Source organism: Stenella coeruleoalba, assembly GCF_951394435.1.
Source record: "Stenella coeruleoalba genome assembly, chromosome: 2".
Classification (NCBI taxonomy): Eukaryota; Metazoa; Chordata; class Mammalia; order Artiodactyla; family Delphinidae; genus Stenella; species Stenella coeruleoalba.
The window spans coordinates 42,998,492-43,025,896 of NC_137147.1; the positions used below are offsets into that span (position 1 = coordinate 42,998,492).

The 27,405-nt window shown below is 40.0% G+C and overlaps 1 protein-coding gene across 1 annotated transcript; it reads left to right on the top strand.

Annotated features, from left to right (window-relative positions):
• Positions 1-569: 569 nt before the first annotated feature.
• CCDC198 (coiled-coil domain containing 198) lies at positions 570-27,405 on the top strand (the record flags this gene model as incomplete). The annotated part of the gene is made up of 6 exons (XM_079913569.1): positions 570-792; positions 3,170-3,252; positions 19,168-19,254; positions 20,400-20,498; positions 21,277-21,436; positions 27,176-27,405. 6 exons carry the CDS (start codon positions 570-572, stop codon positions 27,403-27,405), a joined length of 882 nt encoding a protein of 293 aa, XP_079769695.1.

Genomic DNA, 27,405 nt, shown 5'->3' on the forward strand with positions numbered 1-27,405 from the left:
TAGCTACTCTGCTGTTTCCTATTTGGAAGATAAATTCTTCAACTAAGATTAAAGATTAACAAAGCCCTAGATGATTAGTTCCTGTTATTTCCAAAGGTGACTTAGCTCTTCTCAGTTGGTAATTCTTACAGATGATGTTTGAAGGTACACACAATGAAAGGGTCCAATTTAAGACCAATGAAAGGGTCAAATTTAAGACCTCTGAACCCCTGCTCTCCATCTCTGTTAATGGCCTTCCTGGTGTTAGAGATTTGTTTAATGATCAATAGTGGTTTCTCTTCCTACCACTGAGTCTTTCAGAAAGTAGGCATAACCAAGTCAATGTTTAACTGGATTCTTTGGGTCTGAAATGGCAAAGTAGGAGTTGAAGGGCAGTCTCCATGGAAACCAGCCTCCCAGGAAGTGGCCAAAGTGTTAGTGTGTAGTGAAATAAAGCTACACAGATGTTATGAAGGAAACGACTGCTTTAGAGCTGGGTTAACTTCGGAAATCCCTTGATTAAAACAAGCTATATTAAAGACCCCAAACTACTAACCTCATGGTTCTACACTGACTGTCTTTAATGTGAAATGGGCCTGAGCCACTCTAAGGCTCACCCAAAGGTGACCAAGGTAGCACCTTTGCAAAACAAAGAGGAAGAGACTCCCTCAGCCGGCCCTGTGGACTTTGTATTCACTGAGAATCCAGAAGAAAAGAGCTCATATTCGTTTGCAGGACTGGAGGAACGGAATAAAGCTTTGGAAGGGCAGTTGCCACCTCTAAGAGAGACCTGGTATGGAAGATATTCTGCAGGTAAATGTAAAACCCAGCGTGAGATTTGTGGATTTGGGCCGAGGAGTGCTATTGATAGATTTACCTGACTGTCTATCTCTATAATCTCTGAAAGTTTCTAAATTACTGAAATATAAGAGAACATCTTTCAAAGGGTGACAATGTTTGTCAGTTGTAAGTATTCTGGGCACATTAGAATAGGTGTGTAAACTGTGTACTAAGGGCTTTTCACCATTCCACATGAGAAGGAAAAAAATCATTTTGTGTCAGCTTGGTTTATAGTGCTTTGGATGTTTATACCTAGCTTTGCCAGGCAATTAAAATTCTATAGATAAAGATGTGATAATTAGGACAATCATATGTTTCAGTTAGATTCTAAATTTAAATCATTCTCTTCAGTACTGTTTCTTGCATCAGGCTTTGTTGTTTTGCAAAGCAGTACTTTAGGAGTGAATCCATTGTGATGTGAATTTGGAAACCACCCCAAACTGAATTGATTTATTGCAGTACAGATGAGCGGATGGGGCACCCTCTCCCCAGCCCCTTATTCTTCATGGTCATACACAAAACTAAGAGAATTTTTCCTATTATGATGGGAAGCTCTGAGCCAGATGTGGCTATAAATTCTCCTGGGATATTTCACAAGACATAGAATGTTTTATGACAACCATGATGATACTTAAACAGATGATACTTAAACTGACGTTCTAACTTGGGAAGAGATACATGCATATATATATATACATATATATTTTATATATATATACACACACACACACATATATATGCATGTTGTTTTTTCTTTTCTTCACATTCTGGATTATTAACACAAATAAGTTCCCATTATTGGCCATAAAGCCATATATTCCCTTTCAGCACCTAGTAGCTCTTACCTAGAATGATTTTCATGGCTACTTTCTACAGAACTGACAACCTTTGACTGGTTCTACATGGCCTTTTTTTTTTTTTTAATGTTTTCAACTTCCTAAGCATGTGAGTAGGAATATTCCTCTTAGTTTCATTGAATAATTTCTTTTTTACCCAAACCTTCCATCTAGAGTTTTAAGATTTTGGTAACTGGCAGGTAAAAGCTGATTCTAACATGTTAAGAGTCCCAACTGGGAAATGTTCTTATTTTTGAAATTGCAAGATCTCATTAAAAATAAATAACAACGGATGGTAAGCATTCTGAACACTATTTTCAAGGGGCCCATATTCTAACCCCAGCTCCACCAAATACCAAATAATATGACTTTGGGCAAGTTACTTCATCAATTTTCTTCACCTATAAATCAGGGGTAAAAGTAACACAGCCTATGCCATTTCAGCAGTATCAAATTAAATAACGGGGTGATATTACTCAAATCATGGCATAAAAATAAGTAGCCACATTGCTGAAAACAATTTTGCTGGAAATATTTACATTTTTAAATGCAACATGTTTTTGGTCTTGCTCAATATACTGGCATCTCTCGAAAGACAATAAGGACATAGAGAAGTTCTTAAGGTGATCATTCAAATGTCTTAAGGATAGAAACATATAATTACCCATGGATCTTTCCATTTAAAATGCAAAGTGGCACTATAGGATAGTCTACACAACAATCTAGAAATCAGAATGTTTCCAGATTGTTAAGAGGAAAGGACAAGAACGTCATTCATGTAGCATTAGCATTGGTCACGGTAGTAGTCCCAAGGGCCCAGGATAATCAAACTGAAAAATGAAATCTATATGGACTTCTTGAGCTTCTCTGTTTCCTAATGAGGCTTAACTCTGTAGCCCTGGGTTATTTTATCAGGAAAGAATACTGATATGTTGTATTATAGTAGCAACTTGTGGGAATTCATTTCCCTAGATGGGGGGACTATTTAATTGGGAACATTCAATGCTAAACGTTGCATACTCCTATTACACACTCAAGCTCCATTTCTTTATCATCTCTCTGTCTAATACCTATCCACCTATTTATCTATTTTATCTGAAAAGAGAACTTATTTTCATTTCTTACAGCTATATGTTTTCGGATTTCCTATTTGAGGGAGATTTCATGAAATTAAAACAAATCAATAAGTTTCTATTTTCCAAGCTAAATTCTATGTCTGAATAACACTTGCACTCAATACGTGGTTATTTGTGCAGCTCTTCTTCTAAATATTAGTCTGGGGAGGAAATGATGAAAGCAGAAATTAAGTCCTGTATCTAGGCTAATATTTTATCATTTGCAGTTACGTAGGGCCCCTGCTTTATGTGTTTCATTTCCACATTCAACCTATCGGTTAGACATATAGAACTGAAGATACAAAATTGTGTTAACAAAGTCTAATAACTAATGACCAGTCTAATTTAATAGTAAATTGCTTTTAATAGTTTGTTTTTGTTTCTCTCCAACCCTTCAAGGACCGAGGGCCATGTATTTTGACATCCCACTGGAACAGGGAGAAACAAGTATTATTAAAAGGCATCCACCCCGAAGACTTCAAGTAAGACGCATTTAAAAGGCTTCATAAGGAATTTCTTGGATTTAATGGTAACATTCCTTTTTAACTATAATCATAGAAGAGGGATATTGACAATGACTAAGCTAATGAGAATGACAGTGTTGTTAAAGAGAATGTTGTCAACGCAAAAGCCATATTTCTTTAGGATTTCCTTTTGTAATGATTTCACTTTTAAGACCACCACCAAAAGAAAGAAGTATAGTACTAAAGACATAAACATAATGGGGCACAGAGGACCTGAATCTTGCACTTATTAGTTGGATGACTGTAAGGAAATCACTGTAATAAATAACAACAGTAACAACCACTACTACTATTCAATTACCACCTGTTACAAGTCTGATACACTCTAAGCAACAATGATCTACATCATTCATTTAATCCTCATACCCCTCTATGAGAAAGGAAGTATTATCTTTGTTTCATACATGTGCTTCAGAGATGAAGTGACTTGCCCAAGGACAACAGGGGCCACATTATCAACCAGGCCTCCAAAGCCTGTGCTCTTAACCATCGGCATAGATGATCTCAACAACCCTTCTATCCCTAACTTTTCATTGTTCTAAATGTTAACTGGTTGTCTAAATTGAGGACATTGGATTTCAAGGCAGCAAAGCAAGAGCTTTAAGGTAAAATACATTCACCTTAATAAATATTTAATGAATTCCCTGTAGAGAACTATAAATTTTAAGAACTCTCATCCTAGAAGGGGAAAGAGATCTGAGTGGGTCCTTAAAACTGAGCATCAGCTAAAAGGAAGGTCTGGGGCTCTCTTGTGAGCAGGATCTATCACTGACATTTGGAAAAGGGAATTGGAACTAAACCCCACCTGCTACACAACTCACCCAGGTGTCCGGACTAATCCCAGGGGTATTTGAGCTCATTTGTTGGGGATTATTTCTTTTAACGTTAGTTTTTATTTACCTGTCTTCTCCAGAATCTCACAATCATTATTTGAAGTGATTATATCTTTTGGTCACACAGAAAAAGTATCTTTTCCCAAAATATTAGAAACCTCAAAATATTGCTTAGTTACTGGAAAATAAAGTGTAATTCTATCAAATTGATATCTAATTTTTAAATTTTTGAGCATATCTCTAGCTAAAGTGGCAATTTTAAAAACACGTTTTATTCCTAAATCAAAGGTATCCTTTCAAAGGAGCTCATTTAATATATATTCCTGTGAAGACTCTAAGCCGAATAACTCAAATAGAAGATATCACTATAACTAGTGAAAAATATTTGTGTACCAACCTATAGTTCACAAAGTACTTTTTTATATCTATCAACCCTAAATAAGCTAGAGTCAGGCTTTGATTCTCTCAAGTCAATCAAACTCAAAAAGAGAAATTTGGTATTTCAGAGTCAAAGACTGCATTCCCCACATTCCAGCCACCCACCTTAAAAATGAAGAATCAAGATGAATTATTTGAGCATAAAAACAACATCTCATTCAGTGTTACGTATTTAGTCACTAACACTTAATATGTATCCCTCAAAAGTTTATGAATAAAGGAATGAATGAACAGATGAATGAATGAGATCCATTATCCCTGGTGGGGAAAAAAAATCAAAGTGAGCTCCCTGCTATTTCAGACCTGTAACATAACTGTATTAGAAGTCAAATGGACTAGCCAAAGCAACCAATGCGATAAATTATAAGGATATAGGAGTGTTTTAAGGAACTCAAAAGATGGGAGGCATCTAGACTTCAGGGAAGAGCTATGTCCTGGAATCTGAAAGGCAGAAGAACTCTCTCTGTGCATTTGCTTTAATCTCTTCTTGCAGGTCAACTTTCTCTAGTCCTCAAGACGGCTTGGTGAAATATGGCCACCTTGAATTTGCATCTCATAATTCCAGCCAAACCGACTAGTCTGGCCCTCTTGGGTCTGATTCAAAATTCCTGGGAGAAAAGATGCTATTGGCTCAGTTTAGCTCATGATTCTAGCTCTGTTCCAATGAGCTATGACCAGAGAATATGCTCATGCAGTAGAAATGTGGGCAGGGGAGCCCTCCCCACCGCCACCAAATGCCACTCCCCACCAACTGCCACTCCCTATAGATTCTAGAGGCAGCTCCCAGAGAAGAGTGAAATCACTGTGAACTTGGCAGACACTCCCAAAGATATAAACTATAATTATCTTCACAAATGAGGCTCAGCACATTTTCTACCAAAAATGGGTTTTTGAGAGAATAATAACCTCTGGGTTCCCATGACGTGCTAATTAATAGCCTAACCTTTAACAAAGAAAATTCTAAAAGTATTTTTAATTATTAAACCAAATCTAATTGCATCCTAAATAATTTGAGTTTCATATTTGGCGTACTCCACTTCTTGAACATCTACTCCTCAAGTAAACAGCAGGTCCTGAACTAAGGTTCTCCAACTCGGAGCGGCTAAGATCTGAGAAGCTCTGCCAGGGAACTCTGAATCAAATGTACCCGCCCTATGTTGAAGAGTTGACCATCACCGTCCCTTCTGGGTGATTCACCTTCTCATCCAACCATCTCAGGTCCAGCCTAAGGTGGAGATGGTCCCCCACTCCCACCGCACCCCACGTATAGAGTTTCCTCAGGTGATCTCCTTGGATGACTCCCTCATCTCCAAAGATTTTCTTAAAGCTCACTTTCCCTATAAGGCTTATATGACAGCCTATTGACAACTGTAGCCCTTACTCTGGCATTCCTGATCCCCTAGACCCTTCACTGTCTTTTCTCTAGGGCGCTTATTTCCATCTAACACACCAAGCAATTTGCTTATGTGTTAAGTTCATTGTGTGTTTTTCTTTTTTTTTTACTATCTGCACACTCCACCTCAATGCTAGAATATAATCTTCACAGGGGCAGGGATTTTTGTCTGTCATCTTCACTAATATCCAAGTGTCTAGAACAGTAGCTGGCACATAAAGGGTGATCACTAAGTATGTGTTAATCAGTGTTGAAAGAATGAATGGAGAGAAGAGAAAGATGAGCATAAAGACGGCTGTGAGGGATGAGGAGAGTGATTCCGACCTGAATGATTTCATTACACTCTTTGAGGTATTAGACAATTTGACACAAACTTATTCTCTTTCCTTACTTATTCTAATCCTTTGCCCATTTTCTATGATCTCTTTCTTTATGATCTGTGACAGTTCTTTATATATTTTAGATGTAGTCCTTTGTTAGTTATATGTGTTGCAAGTATCTTCAATCTATGGTCTGCCTTTTCATTTTGTTGTGTGTATGTGTGTGTGTGTACACAAAGACTTTAATGTTGTCAGATTTCTCAATCTTAATGTTTTGTATCTCATATTTTGTCAAGGAAAATTTTTAATTCCCTAAGTTCATAAAGATATCCTTATTTATTTCTAAAATTTGTAATCTTTAACTTTTCACGTTTAGGTCCTAATCCATCTTAAGTTCATTTGTATGCAGGTGTGAAATTGGAAGCTAATTTTACGTTTTTTCCATTTGATTATTTTATTGCCCCAGAACTGTTTATGGAATCATCCATTGTGACCACTGATGTGAAATGTTACTTCTGTCATGTATCCATTATCCAGATCTTAATGAGTCTGCTTCTGAGCTCTCTCTTCTGTTGCACTGGCCTACTTGTGTATCCACAGGAATTCCATCCTGTCCTAATTACGTACCTTTAAGCTAAGTCTTAATATCTAGTTTGGCAAGTCCCTTCACCTTATTCTTCTTCAAAATTGTCTTTGCTATTTACAGTCCTTTGCTCTTCCATGTAAAGTTTGGATCTTCTTGTCAAGTTCCACAAAAAAATGTTGTCATTATTCTGATTGGAATGCATTCATAGATTAATTTGGGGAAAATTAACCAAGTTTACAGTACTGAGTCTTTTAAACCATGAACATGATGTAAATCTCTATTTAGCCACATTTTCTTTTAGATCTTTCAATAATGTTTCATAATTTCTCCACAGGGGCCTTGTGTGGTATATTTTTAGGTTTGTTTCTTGATACCTGTATCAGTCAGGGTTCAACCAGAGAAACAGAACCTATAGAAGGAGACATATATTAAGAGACATTGTAAGGAATTGGTTACATGACAGTGGAGGTGGACTGGCAAGGCAAGCTTGAAATCATAGGACAGGCCGTCAGGAAGGGCAGACTGGAACTGTAGGGCATGAGGTGAAGCTGCTGTCCACAAGAAGAATTTCCTCTTCTTCTGGAAAACCTCAGCTTTGCTCTTAAGGCCTTTCAATTGATTGAATCATGCCCACCCAGATTATCTAAAATAATCTTCGTTAAAGTCAACTGATTATTGGCTTTAATCACATCTACAAAAGAATTTCACAGCAACACCTAGGTTAGCGCTTGAATAACTGGACACTGTAGCCTAGCCAAGTTGACACATACAACTGGCCATCAAAATACCTCATTTGGTTTTTACATCCTACAATGAATGAGGTATTTTTCCCATTTAATTTTCTAAATGATTATTATTGGTGAATAAGAAAGCTAATAATTTTTGTGGGGACTTCCCTGGTGGCGCTGTGGTTAAGAATCGCCTGCCAATGCAGGGGACATGGGTTCGATCTCTGGTCTGGGAAGATCTCACGTGCCACAGAGCAACTAAGCCCGTGCGCCGCAACTACTGAGCCTGCGCTCTAGAGCCTGCGAGCCATAACTACTGAACCCACGTGTCACAACTACTGAAGCCCGTATGCCTAGAGCCTGTGCTTCAAAACAAGAGAAGCCACCACAATGAGAAGCCTGCACACCTCAACGAAGAGTAGCCCCCACTCGCCACAACTGGAGAAAGGCTGCGCACAGCAACAAAGACCCAACACAGCCAAAAAGAAAAAAGAAAAAAAAAGAAAGCTAATAATTTTTGTGTATTAAATTTTGTGTTCTACAACTTGATTGAAATACCTTGGTAATTCTAATTGTCTATAGATTCTTCCTGACTTTCTATGTAGACAATATCTTCTATAAACAGAAATAATTTCTTCTCTTTCTTCCCAATTGTTCCTTGTACTGGTTTTCTTGACTTTTGCATTGACTAAAACTTCCCTTGCAATTTTGAACACAAGCAGTAATAATGGACATCCTTGCCTTATCTGTGACATTAACGGGACTGGTTCTAAAGAGAAGTACATTCGCAATAGGATTTTGATAGATGCTCGTCAGAGTCCCAAAAGGAAACAGATGGTACATTCGAATTAGGACAATTCAGGGAAGTTTTCTTTACAGGTAATTGTACCGAGGTTTGGATGGAGGGAACCAGAGGCGGTATTGCAATAACCACTAGCAGCAGTAAGAAGTAGCTATATCTAGGCCAAGGGGCTTCTAGAACCTGGAAGGGAAGAGTGAGGTAGAGGGAGCTGCTCTGAGAGGAACAGTGGGACACAGCCAACCCAACATGCCTTGCAGGGAGGAGATAGAAGAAGAAATATCCTGACCTCATTCTCTTTCTCCTCTCAGATTTCCTACCAGGATTCTTTAGCGGTTGAACCCAATAGGAAGCCAGAAGGCAGGATAAACTGCTTGCTCGTTATAGGCAGAGAACAGGGTAGAGAAATGTGGTAAGTGGATCTGGAGAAACAAATGGAAGATATCTGTCACAATGCTGTTTACTAAATTATGGGCATTTCTCTCATTTCTCTTATTCCTGGTAGGCTAAGAGTTTTTCCCAGGACTGAGTGTTAAATTTTATTGATGTTTTCCCTCCATCTAGTAAATAATCTATTAAAATGATCTTATGGATTTTCTTTTTAACCGGTTGACCTAATATATCACACTAATAGATTTTATGATGTGAACCATGCTTGCATTCCTGATATAAATCCTACTGGGTCATAAGATACATATATAAATACACTGCTGAATTTTATATGCTTAGGATTTTTGTACCTACTGATATTTTCATAAGTGGAGTTGTTCTATAATTTCCCTATGCTGTCTTTTTCCAGTTTTTTTTCTCGTGGTCATACTAGTTTTATAAGAGGAGTTGATTACCTTTCCATTTTTTCTGTTCTCTAAAACATTTGATTTAGCATAGTTCTTATCTGTTCCTTAAAAATCTAATAAAACAGGCCTGTGAAACCATCTTTGACCACTTTTGGGGAAAGAGAAATTTTCCTGCTTACTTAATTAGTAAAAGAATGGTTCTTAGTTGATTTAGATATCTTATAGGTATCTTATTTCTTCCCGATGCAATTATGTTAACTTATATTTCCCAGAAAATTATCCATTTACCTAAGCTTTTAAGTTGATTGTTATAAAGTCTTAGCTTCTTATTCAACTTTTTGATAATGCCTGTAAAACAAATCTTCCAGCTTACGTTTTGATGCAGCTCTTGGACTGGGGAAAGAGGTGAGAACAACTCAGCCCCCGAGTTTAAACTCAGACCCCTGTGAGCCTGGCTCTACTTTCCCTTCTTATATGGAGCATTTTTGAGGTCTCCTTTAGCCTACAGAAATAACTCACAGCCATCAGGAGCCCTAAATGCCTTATGAATCAGCTTCCCCCAAGTTTTCTGTTCCATTTTCTGATCCAGAGAGATGTTTTTCTTGTATTAAAGCCTGACCACATCTTATTTGGTTTATGTTTTATTTTTCGTTGCTGGTTATTTGAATCAAAGAATGTTACTGAAATGTGAACTCACTGCAATGCCTTGGCCTTGTAGTTTCTTGCTCCAATCTGTCTTGGACACCTTTACCTTCTTCCCAGAAACTTAAAAGACACATTCTTAAGTCATGATACCAAACAAACTTTACAGTTCTTCGAATTGCTCCTACCCACCTTTCTCTTCCTGTTAGTAAACATAACCAACCATCTCAGGTTAGTGGTTGTCACCAGGCTCTGTGCCTTACGCTTGATTTAATCTCCTTTCCTGAATCTCCTAGCTGACACGCCAACTGATTATCCTGACCATTTGTTTTCTTTGAGAAGCCAAATAATCCAGAAATCTTTAGACAAATAATCATTTTTTATATCATGAAATAAAAACAGGCATCATTCTACCAATTCTCCAATAAGTCCTCCCATTGTATTCTCTCCGAAGATGATGAAGTGAGGCATCTTGCTTCCCAGGCAGGGAAAAGAAACATTGATATGAGCCCAGAATTCTGAGGCAATTTCATTTGACTGGTTTGTTTGGAGATGCCAATTTTCCAACACTTTTTTCTGCAGTGCTTCTCAGGGCAAGTGCAGACGATTTAACCAAGGGATCCTATTTGCAATGTTAGCTACTGCCATCTAGTGCCGTTTGTGGAGGAATGGCATTCTTTAGGTTCTTATCAAAGGCCAGAAAGAAAGTCATTGCCTGGAGAGAGTACTTAAAGATACTTACTACTTAACCATTATCAGAACTGAAAATGAGGCTGAGAATAGAATCATATATATTCATACTTTCAAAGAAAAAGCTGGCTCTAGAACTTATGGATAGACTATTTTAAATAGCTGAAAATATTTAAATAGCAGGCTTCTTCAGACTCAATTTTTCAATAATGCTCCACAAACAAATCCTCCCTGGTCTATTTTGATGTAGCGCCTTTACTGAGTGGAGGGAGTCTGGAGGCCAGTGGACACCACCCTAGGAAATCTTCAGAATCCTCTGGAGAGTTTTGAAAAATACATGTTCCAAAGAAACAACTGATAAGCTCGACTCCATTAAAATTAAAAACTTCTGTTCTGTAATAGACAATGTCAAGAGAATACGAAGAGAAGAAGATATACAGATGGCAAGTAATCATATGAAAAGATATTCAACATCATATGTCATTAGGGAATTGCAATTAAAACAACAATGAAATACTACTACACACCTATTAGAATGGCCAAAGTCCAGAGCACTGACAACACCAAATGCTGACACGGATGTGGAACATCAGAAACTCTCATATATTGCTGGTAGGAACGTAAAGTAGTACAGGCACTTTAGAAGACAGTTTGGCAGTTTCTTACAAAACTACACATATTCTTACCAGACAATCTAGCAATCACTTTTCTTGGTTATCTACCCAAATGAACTGAAAACTCATATCCACACAAAAATCTACACACGAATGTTTATAGCAGCTTTATTCATAATGCCAAAACTTGGAAGCAAACAATATGTCCTTTAGTAGGTGAATGGATAAATAAACTGTGGCATATCCAGACAATGGAATATTACTCAGCAATAAAAAGAATTGAGCTATCAAGCCATGAAAACACATGGAGGAAACACAAATGCATATTGCTAAGTGAAAGAAACCAATCTGAAAAGACTACATAGTATATGATTCCAACTTGATGACATTCTGGAAAACGTAAAACTGTGTAGACAGTAAAAATATTAGTGGTTGCCAGGGGTTCGTGGGGAGAGAAAAATGAGTAGGCAGAGCACAGAGGGTTTGGGGGACAGTGAAACTGTCTATATGATGCTACAATGGTGGGTATGTCATTATACATTTGTCCAAACGCAGAGAATGTATAACATCAAGAGTAAGCCTTAATGTAAACTATGGACTTTGAGCAATAATGATGCATCAATGTAGGCTCAATGATTGTAACGAAGGTAGCGCTCTAGTGAGGGATGTTGATAGTAGGGAGGTTGTGCGTGTACGGAGATGGGGGTATGAGAACTCTGTACTTTCTGCTCAATTCTGCTGTGAACCTAAATCTCTCTAAAAAATAAATTGTATTAATCAAATATATACATGTAAATATATATAAATATCTATAATACATATAAAGATATATAATACATATAAATACATACATGTGTATATATGTTTTAACATCTTTATTGGAGTATAATTGCTTTACAATGGTGTGTTAGTTTCTGCTTTATAACAAAGTGAATCAGTTTTACATATACATATGTCCGCATATCTCTTCCCTCTTGCACCTCCCTCCTTCCCACTCTCCCTATCCCACCCCTCTAGGTGGTCACAAAGCACCGAGCTGATCTCCCTGTGCTATGCGGCTGCTTCCCACTAGCTATCGATTTTACATTTGGTAGTGTATATATGTCCATGCCACTCTCTCACTTTGTCCCAGCTTACTATTCCCACCCCCTGTATCCTCCAGTTCATTCTCTAGTAGGTCTGCGTCTTTATTCCCGTCTTGCCCCTAGGTACTTCTGACCATATTCTTTTTTTTTTTTAGATTCCGTATATATGTGTTAGCATACGGTATTTATTTTTCTCTTTCTGACTTAATTCACTCTGTATGACAGTCTCTAGGTCCATCCAACTCACTACAAATAAATCAGTTTCGTTACTTTTTATGGCTGAGTAATATTCCATTGTATATATGTGCCACATCTTCTTTATCCATTCATCTGTCAATGGACACTGAGGTTGCTTCCATGTCCTGGCTATTGTAAATAGAGCTGCAATGAACATTTTGGTACATGACTCTTTTTGAATTATGGTTTTCTCAGGGTATATGCCCAGTAGTGGGATTGCTGGGTCATATGGTAGTTCTATTTGTAGTTTTTTAAGGAACCTCAATACTGTTCTCCATAGTGGCTGTATCAATTTACATTCCCACCAACAGTGCAAGAGGGTTCCCCTTTCTTCACACCCTCTCCAACATTTATTGTTTGTAGATTTTTTGATGCTGGCCATTCTGACTGGTGTGAGGTGATACCTCATTGTAGCTTTGATTTACATTTCCCTAATGATTAGTCATGTTGAGCATCCTTTCATGCGTTTGTTGGCAATCTGTATATTTTCTTTAGAGAAATGTCTGTTTAGGTCTTCTGCCCATTTTTGGATTGGGTTACTTGTGTTTTTGATATTGAGCTCCATGAGCTGCTTGTATATTTTGGAGATTAATCCTTTGTTCACTGCTTCATTTGCAAATACTTTGCAAAAAATATTTCATTTGCAAATGTTATAAAGCAGAAACTAACACACCATTGTAAAGCCCATTGCATGGGCTTCTCATTGTGATGGCTTCTCTTGTTGTGGAGCATGGGTTCTAGGTGTGTGGGTTTCCGTAGTTGTGGCTCGAAGGCTCTAGAGCACAGGCTCAGTAGTTGTGGTGCACGGGCTTAATTGTGCCACAGCATGTGGGGTTTTCCCCGATAAGTGCTTGAACCCGCGTCCCCTTCATTGGCAGGCAGATTCTCAACCACTGTGCCACCAGGGAAGCCCATTTTTTACAGTTTTTTTTCCTATAATTGATATCTAGTCTCATAGTGTTGTGGTCGGAAAAGATCCTTGATATGATGTCAATTTTCTTAACTTTACCAAGGCTTGATTTGTGACCCAAGATATGATGGATCCTGGAGAATGTTCCATGAGCACTTGAGAAGAAAGTGTATTCTGTTGTTTTTGGATGGAATGTCCTATAAATATCAATTAAGTCCATCTTGTTTAATGTATCATTTAAATCTTGTGTTTCCTTATTTATTTTCATTTTGGATGATCTGTCCATTGGTGAAAGTGGGGTGTTAAAAATCCCCTTCTATGATTGTGTTACTGTTGATTTCCCCTTTTATGGCTGTTAGCATTTGCCTTATGTATTGAGGTGCTCCTATGTTGGGTACATAAATATTCACAATTGATTTATCTTCTTCTTGGATTGATCCCTTGATCATTATGTAGTGTCCTTGTCTCTTGTAATAGTCTTTATTTTAAAGTCTATTTTGTCTGATATGAGAATTGCTACTCCAGCTTTCTTTAGATTTCCATTTGCATGGAATATCTTATTCCACCCTTCACTTTCAGTCTGTATGTGTCCCTAGGTCTGAAGTGGGTCTCTTGTAGACAGCATATATATGGATCTGGTTTTTGTATACATTCAGCCAGTCTGTGTCTTTTGGTTGGGGCATTTAATCATTTACATTCAAGGTTATTATCAATATGTATGTTCCTATTACCATTTTCTTAATTGCTTTGGGTTTGTTTTTGTGGGTCTTTTTCTTCCCTTGTGCTTCCTGCCTAGAGAAGTTCCTTTAGGATTTGTTGTAAAGCTGGTTTGGTGGTGCAGAATTCTCTTAGCTTTTGCTTGTCTGTACGATTTTAATTTCTCCATTGAATCTGAATGAGATCCTTGCTGGGTAGAGTAATCTTGGTTGTAGGTTTTTCCCTTTCATCACTCTAAATATATCCTGCCACTCCCTCCTGGCTTGCAGAGTTTCTGCTGAAAGATCAGCTGTTAACCTTATGGGGATTTCCTTGTATGTTATTTGTTGCTTTTCCCTTGCTGCTTTTAATATTTTTTCTTTGTATTTAATTTGTGAAAGTTTGATTAATATGTGTGTGGGCATGTTTCTCCTTGGATTTATCCTGTATGGGACTCTCTGTTCTTCCTGGACTTGACTGACCACTTCCTTTCCCATATTAGGTAAGTTTTCAACTATAATCTCTTCAAATATTTTCTCAGTCCCTTTCTTTTTCTCTTCTTATTCTGGGACCCCTATAATTCAAATGTTGGTGCATTTAATGTTGTCCCAGAGGTCTCTGAGACTGTCCTCAACTCTTTTCATCCTTTTTTCTTTATTCTGCTCTGCGGTAGTTATTTCCACTAGTTTATCTTCCAGGTCACTTACCCATTTTTCTGCCTCAGTTATTGTGCTATTGATTCCTTCTAGAGAATTTTTAATTTCATTTATTGTGTTGTTCATCATTGTTTGTTTGCTCTTTAGTTCTTCTAGGTCCTTGTTAAACATTTCTTGTATTTTCTCCATTGTGTTTCCAAGAATTTGGAACATCTTTACTATCATTACTCAGAATTCCTTTTCAGGTAGACTGTCTATTTCCTCTTCATTTGTTTATTCTGGTGGGTTTTTACCTTGCTCCTTCATCTGCTGTGTGTTTCTCTGTCTTCTCATTTTGCTTAACGAACTGTGTTTGGGGTCTCCTTTTCGCAGGCTGCAGGTTCTTAATCCTGTTGTTATTGGTGTCTGCCCCCAGTGGGTAAGGTTGGTTCAGTGGCTTGTGTAGGCTTCCTGGTGGACTGATGCCTTTTTCCTGATGGATGAGGCTGCATTTTGTCTTTCTGGTGGGCAGGACCACGACTAGTGGTGTGTTTTGGGTTGTCTGTGAACTTAGTATGATTTTAGGCAGCCTCTCTGCTAATGGGTGGGTTGTGTTCCTGTCTTGCTAGTTGTTTGGCATGGGGTGTCCAACACTGTAGCTTGCTGGTCATTGAGTGGAGCTGGGTCTTAGTGTTGAGACTGAGACAGTTCTCTAGGATAGCTCCCACTGATTGACATTACATGGAGCCAGGAGGTCTCTGGTGGTCAAGTGTCCTGAACTTGGCTCTCCCACCTCAGAGGCTCAGGCCTGACAGCCAGCTGGAGCACCAAGATCCTGTCAGCCACATGGCTGCTAGTGTTGGAGGGTCTCCTGCAGAGGTGGGGGCTGGCTGTGGCTCACTGCAGGGACAAGGACACTGGCAGCAGAAGTTCTGGGAGGTACTCCTTGGCATGACCCCTCCTGGAGTCCACCATTAGCCTCAAGAAAGAGCCTGTAGCTTCCAGTGCTGGATCACCTCAGGCCAAACAACCCTGTATTTTTATATATATATATATTCCCTCCTGCTGGGACATATCCCAGACCTATTGAATCTCAATCCCCAATGAATAGCCTAGGATTTTTTTTTTTTAATTCCAGGAGATTCTAACAATAAACCAGGTTTAGAAACAAGTATGGAGAAAGGAACATGGGATTTGGAAGTGGACAGACCTGAGTTTGAATCCCAGAATCAGCACTTTCTAGCTCTGCAAACTTGCACAACTCATTAACCCGTGAAACAGAGAATCACCATAATTATACACAGGGTTCATGTGGGGATTGAATGACATATTGTGAGCGTGGCATGATGGACGGCAGTGGTTGCAAAGGCATATGGGCCTAATCACCGGAAAGAACCAAATCTTGAACCAAGTCCAGGGGACGGCACAAGAACTTCCTTCTTCTCTCCTCACCCCGAAATCCCCCTCAGTCATTGCTGAGTCTTCCTCCCATAGGTTCCTGCATATTCCTTCCCCTTGGTCTCCCTCCCCCTTCCTTTTCTTCTCCATTCCTTCAGGGTTCTGACTTGATCAGTGGCTGCTTCCTGTGCCAGCAGGTGTCATTTACCCTGCATCTTTAGGTTCTGCAGAGTTGAGAGACAGGACAACAAACAAACCTCTTTCTAGCTAGTATTAATTACCTCTCATTACCTCATTGCTAAGTTATTATGTTAAAAAAAAATCCCTCACTTCCTCACCTGAGGTGAGACCGGGACAGAGAACCACTTCCTTCCACAAATGCAAATGGCCTGGCACATCTAACACAGAGATGAGTTCTTCCAGCTTTGTCTCTCCTTCCCATCTCCACATCCTTTGCCTTTCTTTCCCTCCTTGCCAGCTCAGCTTTGGGCTGCTCTACCAGAAAGGGCTGCTGGCTGTTCTCCCTAGAACAGCTCAGGCCCAGCCCAGGGACCAGGAAATTGTTCTACAGGGAAGGAGCAGGAGGCCCCAGTCATGCTCCCCTTTATGAGTGCTGGATGCTCGGCCACCATTTTCCATGGTCTCTCCCTCTCTTTTCACTCTGGTCACCCTGAAGAACAAACTGGCTTCCAGGCCTACCCCTTGATAAGGCAACCAATCAGACTACAATGGAAAATACTTTCAAAATATATTAGGATTTGCTTGTAGTGCTGGACTAAGGTGGGTGTGGTGCTGACACTGGTTTCTGTGGCATGGTGTCCTCCTGGTTTTCCTCCCGCTTGTGAAGCAATCATTCCTCCATCTCCTTGGCCAGCCCATCCCCATCCACCAACTCTGGGGCATCCTTGATTCTGCTCTCCTCACTCTGGACCTCATTCATCCTATGGTTTCAGTTATTCTCTACCCAAGGATGATTCCCAAGCATGCATCTTCAGCACAGATCTCCCCTCTATATTCCACCCAAACATGGCCCTCTTCCAGGATTCCCCATCTCAGCAAATGACAGCACTATCCATCCCTTGTATCTGGGTGTCATTTGGACATGTCACTCTCCTTCAATAACAATCACGAATCTTGCTTGGTCTGTTCTAAACATTTGTAGAGCTCATCAATTTCCCCCCCATGAGCCCATCATCTTTGTCTTCCTAAGTGTTCACCCACATCCAGAATTGCTCTTCTTCAGTATAGTTCCCACACCGCAGCTCGAGTGATCATTTTTTTAAGCAAATGTAGCATGTCCCTACTCAGCTTAACATGTCGATGGCTGCCTGCTCCTCTTAAGAAGACAACGTCTTCATGATGCCCCATCAGGCCCTTCATGAGCTGGCCCCTGCCTACCTCTCCAGTCCCATGTGAGCCACTCTTCCTCTCACTCTCAACTGCAGCCAACTGACTTCTTACAGTTCCTTCCAGAGATCATGCTCTCTCCTGCCTTGGGGCTATTGCCCATGTGATTCCCTCTGCCTGCAACTCCTCAATCCCATGAAAACTCCCAAACTTCCAACTGCTGCTAAAAAATTACTTCCTCAGGAAACTTTCTTGGACTGCCTCCTGACCCCTCTGTCCCTTGAATTAGTTTTCTAGGGCTGTGGTAACAGAGTATAACAACTGTGTGGCTTAAAACAATAGAAATGTATTGTCTCACAGTTCTAGAAGCTACAAGTCCAAAATCAAGGTGTTGGCAGGGGTGGTTCCTTCTGGGGGCTACGTGGAAGAATCTGTCCCATGCCTGTCTCTTAGCTTCTGGTGGTTTGTTGACAATCTTTGGCATTCCTGGACATGTGAAAGCATCGCCCCAATTGCTGCCTTTATCTTCACGTGGTATTCTCCCTGTGTGCATGTCTGCATCCAAACTTCTCCTTTTTATACCGATACCAGACATATTGGATTGAGGGTCCACCCTATTCCAGTATGACCTCATCTTAACTAATTATATCTGCAAGGACCCTATTTCCCAATAAGGTCGCACTCCGAGGTACTGGGGGGAGGTGGTTTAGGGCTTCAACATATGAATTTGGGGGGAACATAATCCAATTCATAAAACCCCTCATTCCCAAGGTGGAGTCCTCCAGTTATATCTTGTCATAGTCCTACCCTGCAGACTTTTTCTTCAAAGCCCCAATCGCAGTTTGTAATTATTCATCAAATAATCACACAAGGAAAAGTGTACTTGTTTCCCCATAGATCGTAAGCCCCAAGAGGGACCATGCCCATTTTTGTTGAGCATTGCAACCCAATGCCTGGCCGGTAGCAGTCATTCAATAAGTTATCACTGAGTGAACAAATAAATTCAGGTCCCTGATTGCATGTCAATGTGAAGAGACCAGCCCTTGTCTCCCAAGCCTGCTCAGTCACTTCCTAGTGCTCCAAATTACGTCATCTAAGACAGGTAGAGCTGGCGGCAAATCACTAGTTCATCAACTGCTGCCTAGTCTCAGTGTCCGCTTGAAACTTCAGCATCACCTCCCCGATAAAGCCAAGGCCCTGCTGGAAAAATCCATGTCTAAGATTTGTTAGCACAGTGCATTTTCATTGTCAATATGCCTCATAAGCACCAGTGATTATTACTGAGGAGGCTGAGGGAGCTTCTCTGGAGAGCTTAAAATAGGTTACTTCCCTAAGGACCAGAATAGTTTAGCTGGGTGGTTAAGGGATAAATAAAGTAAAGGAGCTTCCTGGCGCCTCTTTCATCTCTAATATTCTAAGACACTTGTTGCTTGATAACTGTGGACATAGTCCCTCAATGCAGACAGAAAATGATTCTTAATCCTTTAACTCTCTGACCAATACTTAGATCAATGAGTCACTGGCAACAGTGCAAGAGAACACTGAAGAACCCAGATAGGTCAAAAAGCCTTTCACACAGATACAGCTGTAATCCTGTAGAAACTGCCTTCCCTGTGTGCTCTCATGAATACGTGCAGAGTGTTAAGATAGTTTAATATCTGGCTTTTATGTTTCATCATCTCATGGCATGAGGAATGCTGAATACTCTAAATGTTGGACTTCCAGAAGCTTGAACCCATTGACCTGCCACAAGTAATTACTTCTGAAAGGCTCCTGAGCCAGGAAGAAGCTGGGAGGACTCACAAAGCCAAGGTGAGCGGCAGCAAAACCTGGAGGGGGTGGGGAACTGGGGGGCTGGCCATCCTTTTCCTGTACTCCCCACACAGAAGACCTCAAAGGCAAAGAGAGCTATTAATTCATTCAGAGCTAGAACTTTCCAAAGCTATCCATTCTCTTCTGGGCCTGCTTCCAACTGGTGATTACTCTTGCCTCTCAGATGAACTCTGAGCCCTTCTCTGCTGCCTGGTGAAAACAGGGAGATGTAGATGAGAGAGAGGAATTTTACTTGGAGATTGGTGATTCTAGAAGTGTTCAAATTTGTGAACACTTTCCTCCCCTGATTCATTTCAGAGTCATCTAGATGCTGCCATCCACAGATGACTGAGTTGATAAAAGATGTCCAGGTACTTTTAGATCCCCAAGGCTATGTTTGTGATACTGACAGTGCCCATAGAGATGGACCCCTCCCTGAGGCTCACATAGCCACCACAGTTCATGTCCACAGGGAAACAGAACAGGGGATCACTGAACACATTTGGCTACATGTCCCTTCCCCTTCCTGGCCACAGCAAGTGATGAATGAGGGTATATTCACCCCTGGCTGCCCTCATTAACTGTTCACATTGTCTCACTGGAGTTTATGATACACCAGGGAAGATCACCCAAGTCACAAATAATCAATTTTAAATCCTTCCTAAACAGCAGTGTACCAGGGCTTATAGTGGAATATGGGAGTAAACCCTACAGAAATAGGTTGGTCCCCCTCTAGTTTCATAGCCAGACAATTACTCAATGACAGAAGAAGCAGGGAGAGAGAAGCAGGTCTCATCAAACAAGAACACATTTCTGGGAAGATAGTTAAAGCAGCTGTTGACATGGAAAGTGATATCTTGTCAAAATGAGATATGGAAACATATTTCCATTCAAGGTTTGCAAAACTCTACAGGAACCTTAAAAATGATATGATACACATGGCAAATTGCCACTTCATTCACTGATAGCTTCACTAAGAACTGGTTGGGAAGCTGCAACGGTCCACCTCTGACGTCACAAGAGATCTCTATGGATTATGACTGATGATTAAGATCTCACTCTGTTCCAAAAAGGATTTCAAGTTGTGATTGCAGAGTCAGTAACTAATTACCCCATGCTAACGAGTGCGTCATCTTTCATAGCAGGAACTGGAAAAGAAGATGCAAACTCTAATGTACCCTTCTGGGAAAAGACAATATTTACATAAGATGCAAATGCTGGAAATGAACCGTAAAAGACAAGAGGTAAACATGAGAAGAAGAGGGTCATATTTACCAAATGTACTCTACATAATCACTGCCCTGGCACATGAATATAGTTAAGCATTCATCTCTAGTCTTTACCTAGCATTTTAAATTTAGTCATTGGAGCCAAAGTTTCAACTACTGGGGTTGAGAAGAAGCAGGAAGATCCCTTCTGCTACCAACTCTGTTGAGTCTTTCCTCTGTTTTCCATCCTCTCAAGGATGTATCCATGTCTCAAGTCTCCCTTTTTTTAACTGTTGCTTCTATGACATTCTGGCTCCAGCAGGAAAATGAGGTTAATTTTTCTTGGTTTAGTAAAAAGGAAGAGGGTGGTGAATTGGTCTGTGTTTTGATACCTAGGCATCTCTCTATAATTTAAGCCATAGAATCATTTTATAAGCAAGATCTCTTGTAACAAACCCCTTTACAGTAATGTCTCCTGTAAATGTCATAACCCAAATTCCTCACTCTAGTGAATAAGCCTGAAGTCCCTGTCTTCTGCAATTCCAAATATATCAGCTAGCCTATGGTGAAATGGTTTTACAAAGGTCCTCACTGTTTTGAGATTATAGGCATGCTCCCCTTTCTCCTAACAAACCTGCACGTGAAGAAAGTTTCCATACCTTCTAACAGGAAAAAAGAGAACCGTGCTCTATTTAGGGGACCATAGATGTCTACAGATAAGCACACAATTTGCAAAGTAGCTGATCTCTTGACCTACTCTGGTGAAAGCAGCTTGAGGGGAGAATACTAACTGTTTATAGCTGATCAATTTCAGGCCCAAGTGGAACTGAAGACAAGTCTTCACAAGGAGGCAAGAACTAATAAGCAGAAACAGAAGGACCATAAAGTCAAGAAAATCCTTCAAAGCATCCCAAGAAATGACGACGGTGACTTTCTAACCTTGTTGCCTGATGAAACCTTGAACAGAAGTCCAGGTGAGGCACACAATTTTTTTAGTAAAATATTTCAAGCATTTTAAAAACTTCATCAGATAAACTTCTGATGTGGAGTGGGGAAGGTGAAATGCAAATCTGACCATATCACTCTCCTGCTGGAAAAAAAAAAAAAATCCTTCAGTGAGTCTCCTTGAGCCTGAGGACAAGGTATAACTCCTTGCCCTGATACTCTAAGCCTTCAGGATCTAGGCTCTGCCTACCTTCCTGGCTTCATCTCCTGCTATGATCACTCCCAGCCCACACACTGTAGTCAGGCCAGGTTGCTCAGGGGCCTCAGATGGCTCTGTGATTTCCAACAGACATTTTGCTCATAAACTCTGTGTTGTGTTGCCCCATCAATTAGCGTCCCATTAAGTTTTCCCTGTCTGTACTCCCCCAGAGCAAACCCACCACTGCAAATGCATGGTATTGTTCACATACAGAGCTTACTGCGCTGTGGGCCAATCCCCCATTAGCAAGACTGACCACTTAGAGATCTACAGAAATGCTGGCCATGTCTCTGGAGGTCTTGAGCCTCTAAGATGCAAAGTTACCAGCTGAAAGAGACACTGCCCCTGCTCAGAGGAATGAGATGCTTAATCAATAAGTTAATTAAATAAGAAAAGGCTGAATAAATGAAAAATCTGCTTGGAACATCTATTTAACCTATAGTCCCACATCCCAGAATGAAATATGCTGTGTAGTCACATAGAGAAACAACTTTTACCATTTAAAAAATATTGGCAAAACCACCAAGAAAGATGCCTCAGTTAAAATTAGACACTTAGAGTCATTGCTTGAGATCAGGCCAAAAAAAACCCCAACATTTGGAAGATGCTCCAGATCTGGAGAGCCAGGGGAGACTGAGGCACATGGAGAGGGACTTCTCCTCTGCTCTCCTGATACTTTTTAAAGCTGTTTCATTTAGTTCCAGCTAAGGTCTCTTGAGTGCTTACTCTAAGCCAGGCACCGTGGTCCACCCTTAACATGAATTATCGCGTTTAAGCTTCACACCTATAAGACAGGAGTTACTATTAGCCCCCATGTGACAGAGCCAGGATTCAAGGCCGGGTCTTTCTGATTCCAAAGGGTGCACTCCCACCCATCCCCTCATATAGCCTCATCAGGACTCCAGCGACTCAGAGCTGGGTCCAGGACAACCTTGGGAAAGTCAGCAAATGTAGAGGTTATGACTCCTCCAATTTCTCTCTCAAGAGAAGGCTTCCCTCTGCAAAGCCTTAGAGACCTCACCACTCTGTAGGCATATGCTCAAGCAATGGGTCCTTTTTACATATTCCCAAGTAGCATCTTTGATTTCCTTCTTTGTCTTCTAAAAGCAGTTCACTTTGCTTTCTCCTAAAACTGAAACGTCGCTAAGATCATAGACTTCCATGAGCATTCTGCTAGTTGAGTTCTGGTAATTAAGGTTCCTCTGTACCCAGCTCCTCTTATTTAAGGCTCTATTTGTCCATTTTTGTTCCCTCTTTTGGAAGGTAGGATGAGAGTTTCAGCTCTCTTGTGAGATAAAAATCAGTCTTTGTTTCTTGCTGCCTCTTTAAAATGAAATCACACATGCTTTACATATATTTTATAGATAGTTACATAGTAAATTACATATATCTGTGTAATACATGATAATATATAACTTACACAAAGTGAACATTGCTCTCTTAGGTATACAATTCTATGAGTTTTAACATGTTAATGTGGCTCCTACACTTTCCAGAAGCCATATGAGTCTAGTGAGTAGAAAAAGCACTGGACTTGGAATCAAAGTCCTTTATTTGAGCCCTGATGGTACATTCACTAATTGTAAGCTCCATGGGAGCTAGTATCTTTTCTTGTTCCTAGAACTGTGCCTGGTACATAGCCGCTCAATAGTACCACTATTAGAATAGAATTAGAATAATAGAAGCCCGAATAGTACCGCTAAGAGCAGCCGCTCAATAAATATTAGCTATATATTTGTTCATATAGCTTTATTCTACAGAGAGATTATAGCTAACTTCCAGTTGTCTAACCTCTTTGAACCTCAGTTTCCACATCTATAAAATGGGAATAAAGCATGTAGAGTTTACATAAAATTCAAATGATGTGTGTAAAAGCACATATAAAATGTAAAGTGTCATATGGATAGGGACAAAACTGAAGAAACACGGAACTGATGTCTTATAGTGAAAATAACTACCTGCTTCAGGGGAAGTGTCACTCCACATACATCATTTGAATGTCACCTTCACAACTCTGGTCTTATCTGGCCACTTGTACTATTATTTACTTAGTATTTTCCTTTAAGGTATCTTGCTTTGTTTTATTTTTATAATTTAGCCTTGTCTGTGAATTTACTGTGACATTATGGGTTCGATATAGTGGTAATACATTTTTCTAAAACACATATTATAAAATACATAACCATCAAACATTTTCAATGGTTGGTATGATCCTTGTACTACCTAAAATCACTCCCTATTTTTCCCGCACTGGCCTCTGTTTCTTTCCTCTCTCCCCAAATTAATTTTGAAGTAGGATACACTTTCCTCTACTCTGCTCACCCAAAACACATTTAGGTTTTAAAGGTTGTGTTTTTCTTTTTTTCTTTTTTCTTTAAGTCTAGCAACCATAAAGAATCAAACAGAGATTTATCAAAATGTAACAAGTAATAAGACATCTAGCTCAGAAGTTCTCAGACTTTAGTGCTTAGTATACAAAACTTTGTATATAGTGCTTTGTGAGTGACTTAAGGCATTTTCAAGGATAAAACTGAACACGTGACTTTTGCCTCACATACTAAATTTAGAGTTGAAATATCGTAACACCAAGAGTGTAGTGAGAGTCAAGCTATTGCTAATATTACATTAGATCCCACCATTAACAAATGGTCTCTTCCTGTTTCAAAGCTCCTGCCTCTAGTCTGCAGAAAATCCCTGTTCTCAATCTGAGTGATGCTTCTAATAGTTCTGGGCTCATGTGTAGAGCAGAGATGATTGACACGCCCTGGCCCCAATGAATGAAGCCCTTCCCAGGTCCCAGTTACCAATACTTCCCACCTGCCAAAATTCTCTGATGGCTCACTTGTTCATTCCTTTACTTATTTACTCTTTCAACAGATACTGAACTGAGTAGATGTGGTTCTTACACAATAGCACACACAATGAACAAAGGAAAGTCCAATGAGAGTATAACTGAGAGACCTAATAATCTGAGCAGTTGGACAGTTTCTGTAAGGAAGTGATATTTAAGTTGAGACAGGAAGTAGCTGCATGAAGGGAGCAGGTGAGCACGTGAGCATAAGGAACAGAGTCCTGGGACATCCTAAACTGTGATTGATAAGTGTGCAAAAGCCCTTGAGTGGGAAGGAGCCTGACAGATTCCAGACACCAGATGGAGAAGAGACATTGAGATAGAGAATGATTGGAGATGGCGCTGGAGGCACAGTCAGGGTCCAGGGCACACAGGGTCTCATAAATCAAATAAAGACTTTGAACTCTATCTTAAGATCAATGGGAAGCCACTGAAAGGGCAAGTAAGTGAACTATTGGGTTTACATTTTAAATATTACTCTGTCTGAACTGTGGAGCATGGATGGGAGAGGAAGGCAAGAGGATGCAGGGAGACAGGTGAGAAGTACATAGCAGTAGTGCAAGAGAGGTAGTGTCTGGACCAGCAGAGAAGGGTGACACAGAGGAGGGAGAGAAGGAGCCAGATATAAGATATTTAGGAGAGAGAATTGGCAGAACCTGGTGATGAATTACACATGGGTACATGGAGAGAGTGAGGTGGCCGGGAGGATTCTTGGGTTTCTCCTGAAGAACTAGGCAGATGATGGAACAAAGTTACAACCAAGTGCTGGATTAGGGTAACTGGGAGAAGAGGCAGGTTTAAGACAGAAAAAGAAGGTGGAGCTGACATATTGTCAGGAGACATCAAAGAGGAGGTGTCCAGTTGTACAAAAAATGTATCAGAGCTCAGGAGACAGATTGGGGCTGCAGGATAAATTAACTATAGTTTTCTGTCGGGGCTGTGTAAATAGACAATGCTAGTAAGTACAGTAACATTCAAGGGGAGAGCAGGGTAGCCCCTCAGTGAGGCAGAAAGGGAACTCGCGAGTCACAAGGCATGAATCCTCACGTTGAAATGCTTGATATTCTTTTGTAACCATATGCAACTTCAGATATCAAGGGCTTAAATAAAATATGCCTTAAGATTTGATAAACAACAATCATGAAAACAGCATCCATAAAGTTACAGCTGATTCCACCAGACTGAGGGGAAAATCTGGACTTTGACCCAGGATGATTTTCCAAGCTTGAAAATGATGGTTAAGATTTTGTTTTCTTAAAAGCCACCTTCCTTGCATAAAGTCTGTTGTTCTGAAGAGCATTCTAAAAGGGCACTGAGTTCTACTTAAATAAAAAGCTAAAGTAAAGACATACATGCACGAAATCCCACACCAAAAAATAAATTAAATCTCTTCCAAAAAAAAAAAAAGGTGGTAAAATAAGTGCCTGACCCTTTGAGCTCCCTAGTTCTGTAGATCTGGCATCTGTGTCTCTGAAAAGCTCCATAGGTGATTCTGCTACGAAAGGCAGAGCTGATGTGAAGGTTAAGAAAAGTGTATAGTATGTGCCTAGCATGTAGTAGATGTTCAATAAGTAGCTCCAGGCAACATCACCTGTGCAATATTCTTGCCAAAACCACTTAACCTTAATTTAATCACAAGGAAACAATCAGAGAAGCCTGAATTTAGGGCCATTCTACCAAACAATTGACCTGGATGCTTTAAAATGTCAGTGTTAGGAAAAAAAGAAGATAATGAAGGTGGAGGAGGAAAAGAGCCAATGAGAGAGTTGGGGAGGGGGAGAGAAAGAGAGACGAAGGAGAAGAAGAAGGGGGAGATGGGAGGGGGATAGGAGAGGAGAGGAGGGGAGGGGAGGGGAGGGGAGGGGAGGGGAGGGGAGGGGGGGAGGGGTGGGGAAGGCGAAGAAGAGAGGGAGAGAAGGAAGGAAGGAAGGAAGGAGAAGAGAAGAAAGAAGAAAAAGATAGGAGAGTGTTCTTGAATTAAAGGAGACTAAGAGACAAGAAAATAAAATGCAACACATATTCCTAGATTGGATCCTGGATCTAAAAAACAAAACACAAACAGACAAACAAAAAGCCGTTATAAAGGGTATTACTGGGACAACCATGGATATCTGAATACAGAACGTATATTAGAAAACAATGTTGTCTCAATGTCATATATCTTAAGTGTAATAATTGTATTGTGGTTACATAGGAAAATTGCCCTTGTTCTTAGGAGACTTGTGGTGATGTATTTTGGGAGGAAGTGACTCTGAAACTAATTCTCAAATGGTTCAGCTGAAGAAAAGTGTGTGTGTGTGTGTGTGTGTGTGTGTGTGTGTGTAAATATATGTATAAAACAATACTGTGACAAAATGTTGTTGATGAGTTAGGGTATACAAGTGTGTACTGTGCCATTCTTGTGACTTTCAGAAGATTAAGAAGTTTTTTAAATAGCAAGGAAAGCATTTTTAATGCTTACAGAAACACCAGTTGAAATCCTTTATATATGTGTATGTGTGTGTGTGTGTGTGTGTGTGTGTGTGTGTGTGTATATATATTTTTTTTTTTTAAAGAACACCAAGTAGATTATTTTGTGTTCCTAAAAACCTAAGCACTTAAAAAATACATCATTGTCAGGGGAAAAAATAAATTAAGTGAACTTCTACTTCTTTGTAGAAAATACACAGAATGCAGAATTTCTGGAACATCAAGCAAGTAATGACTATTGTCCCCAGAAAATTGGCAAATTGGAAACATGGTTCCGTGAACGAGAGGCTCGTGGACAGCTTCTCTGGGACAGTTCCAGCTCTGACTCAGATGAGTTGGGGAAAGACGAGAAGAAACCACGAGCACTGGTGAGGACCAGGACAGAGAGAATTCCACTTTCTGACGAGTTTTTTCATTGA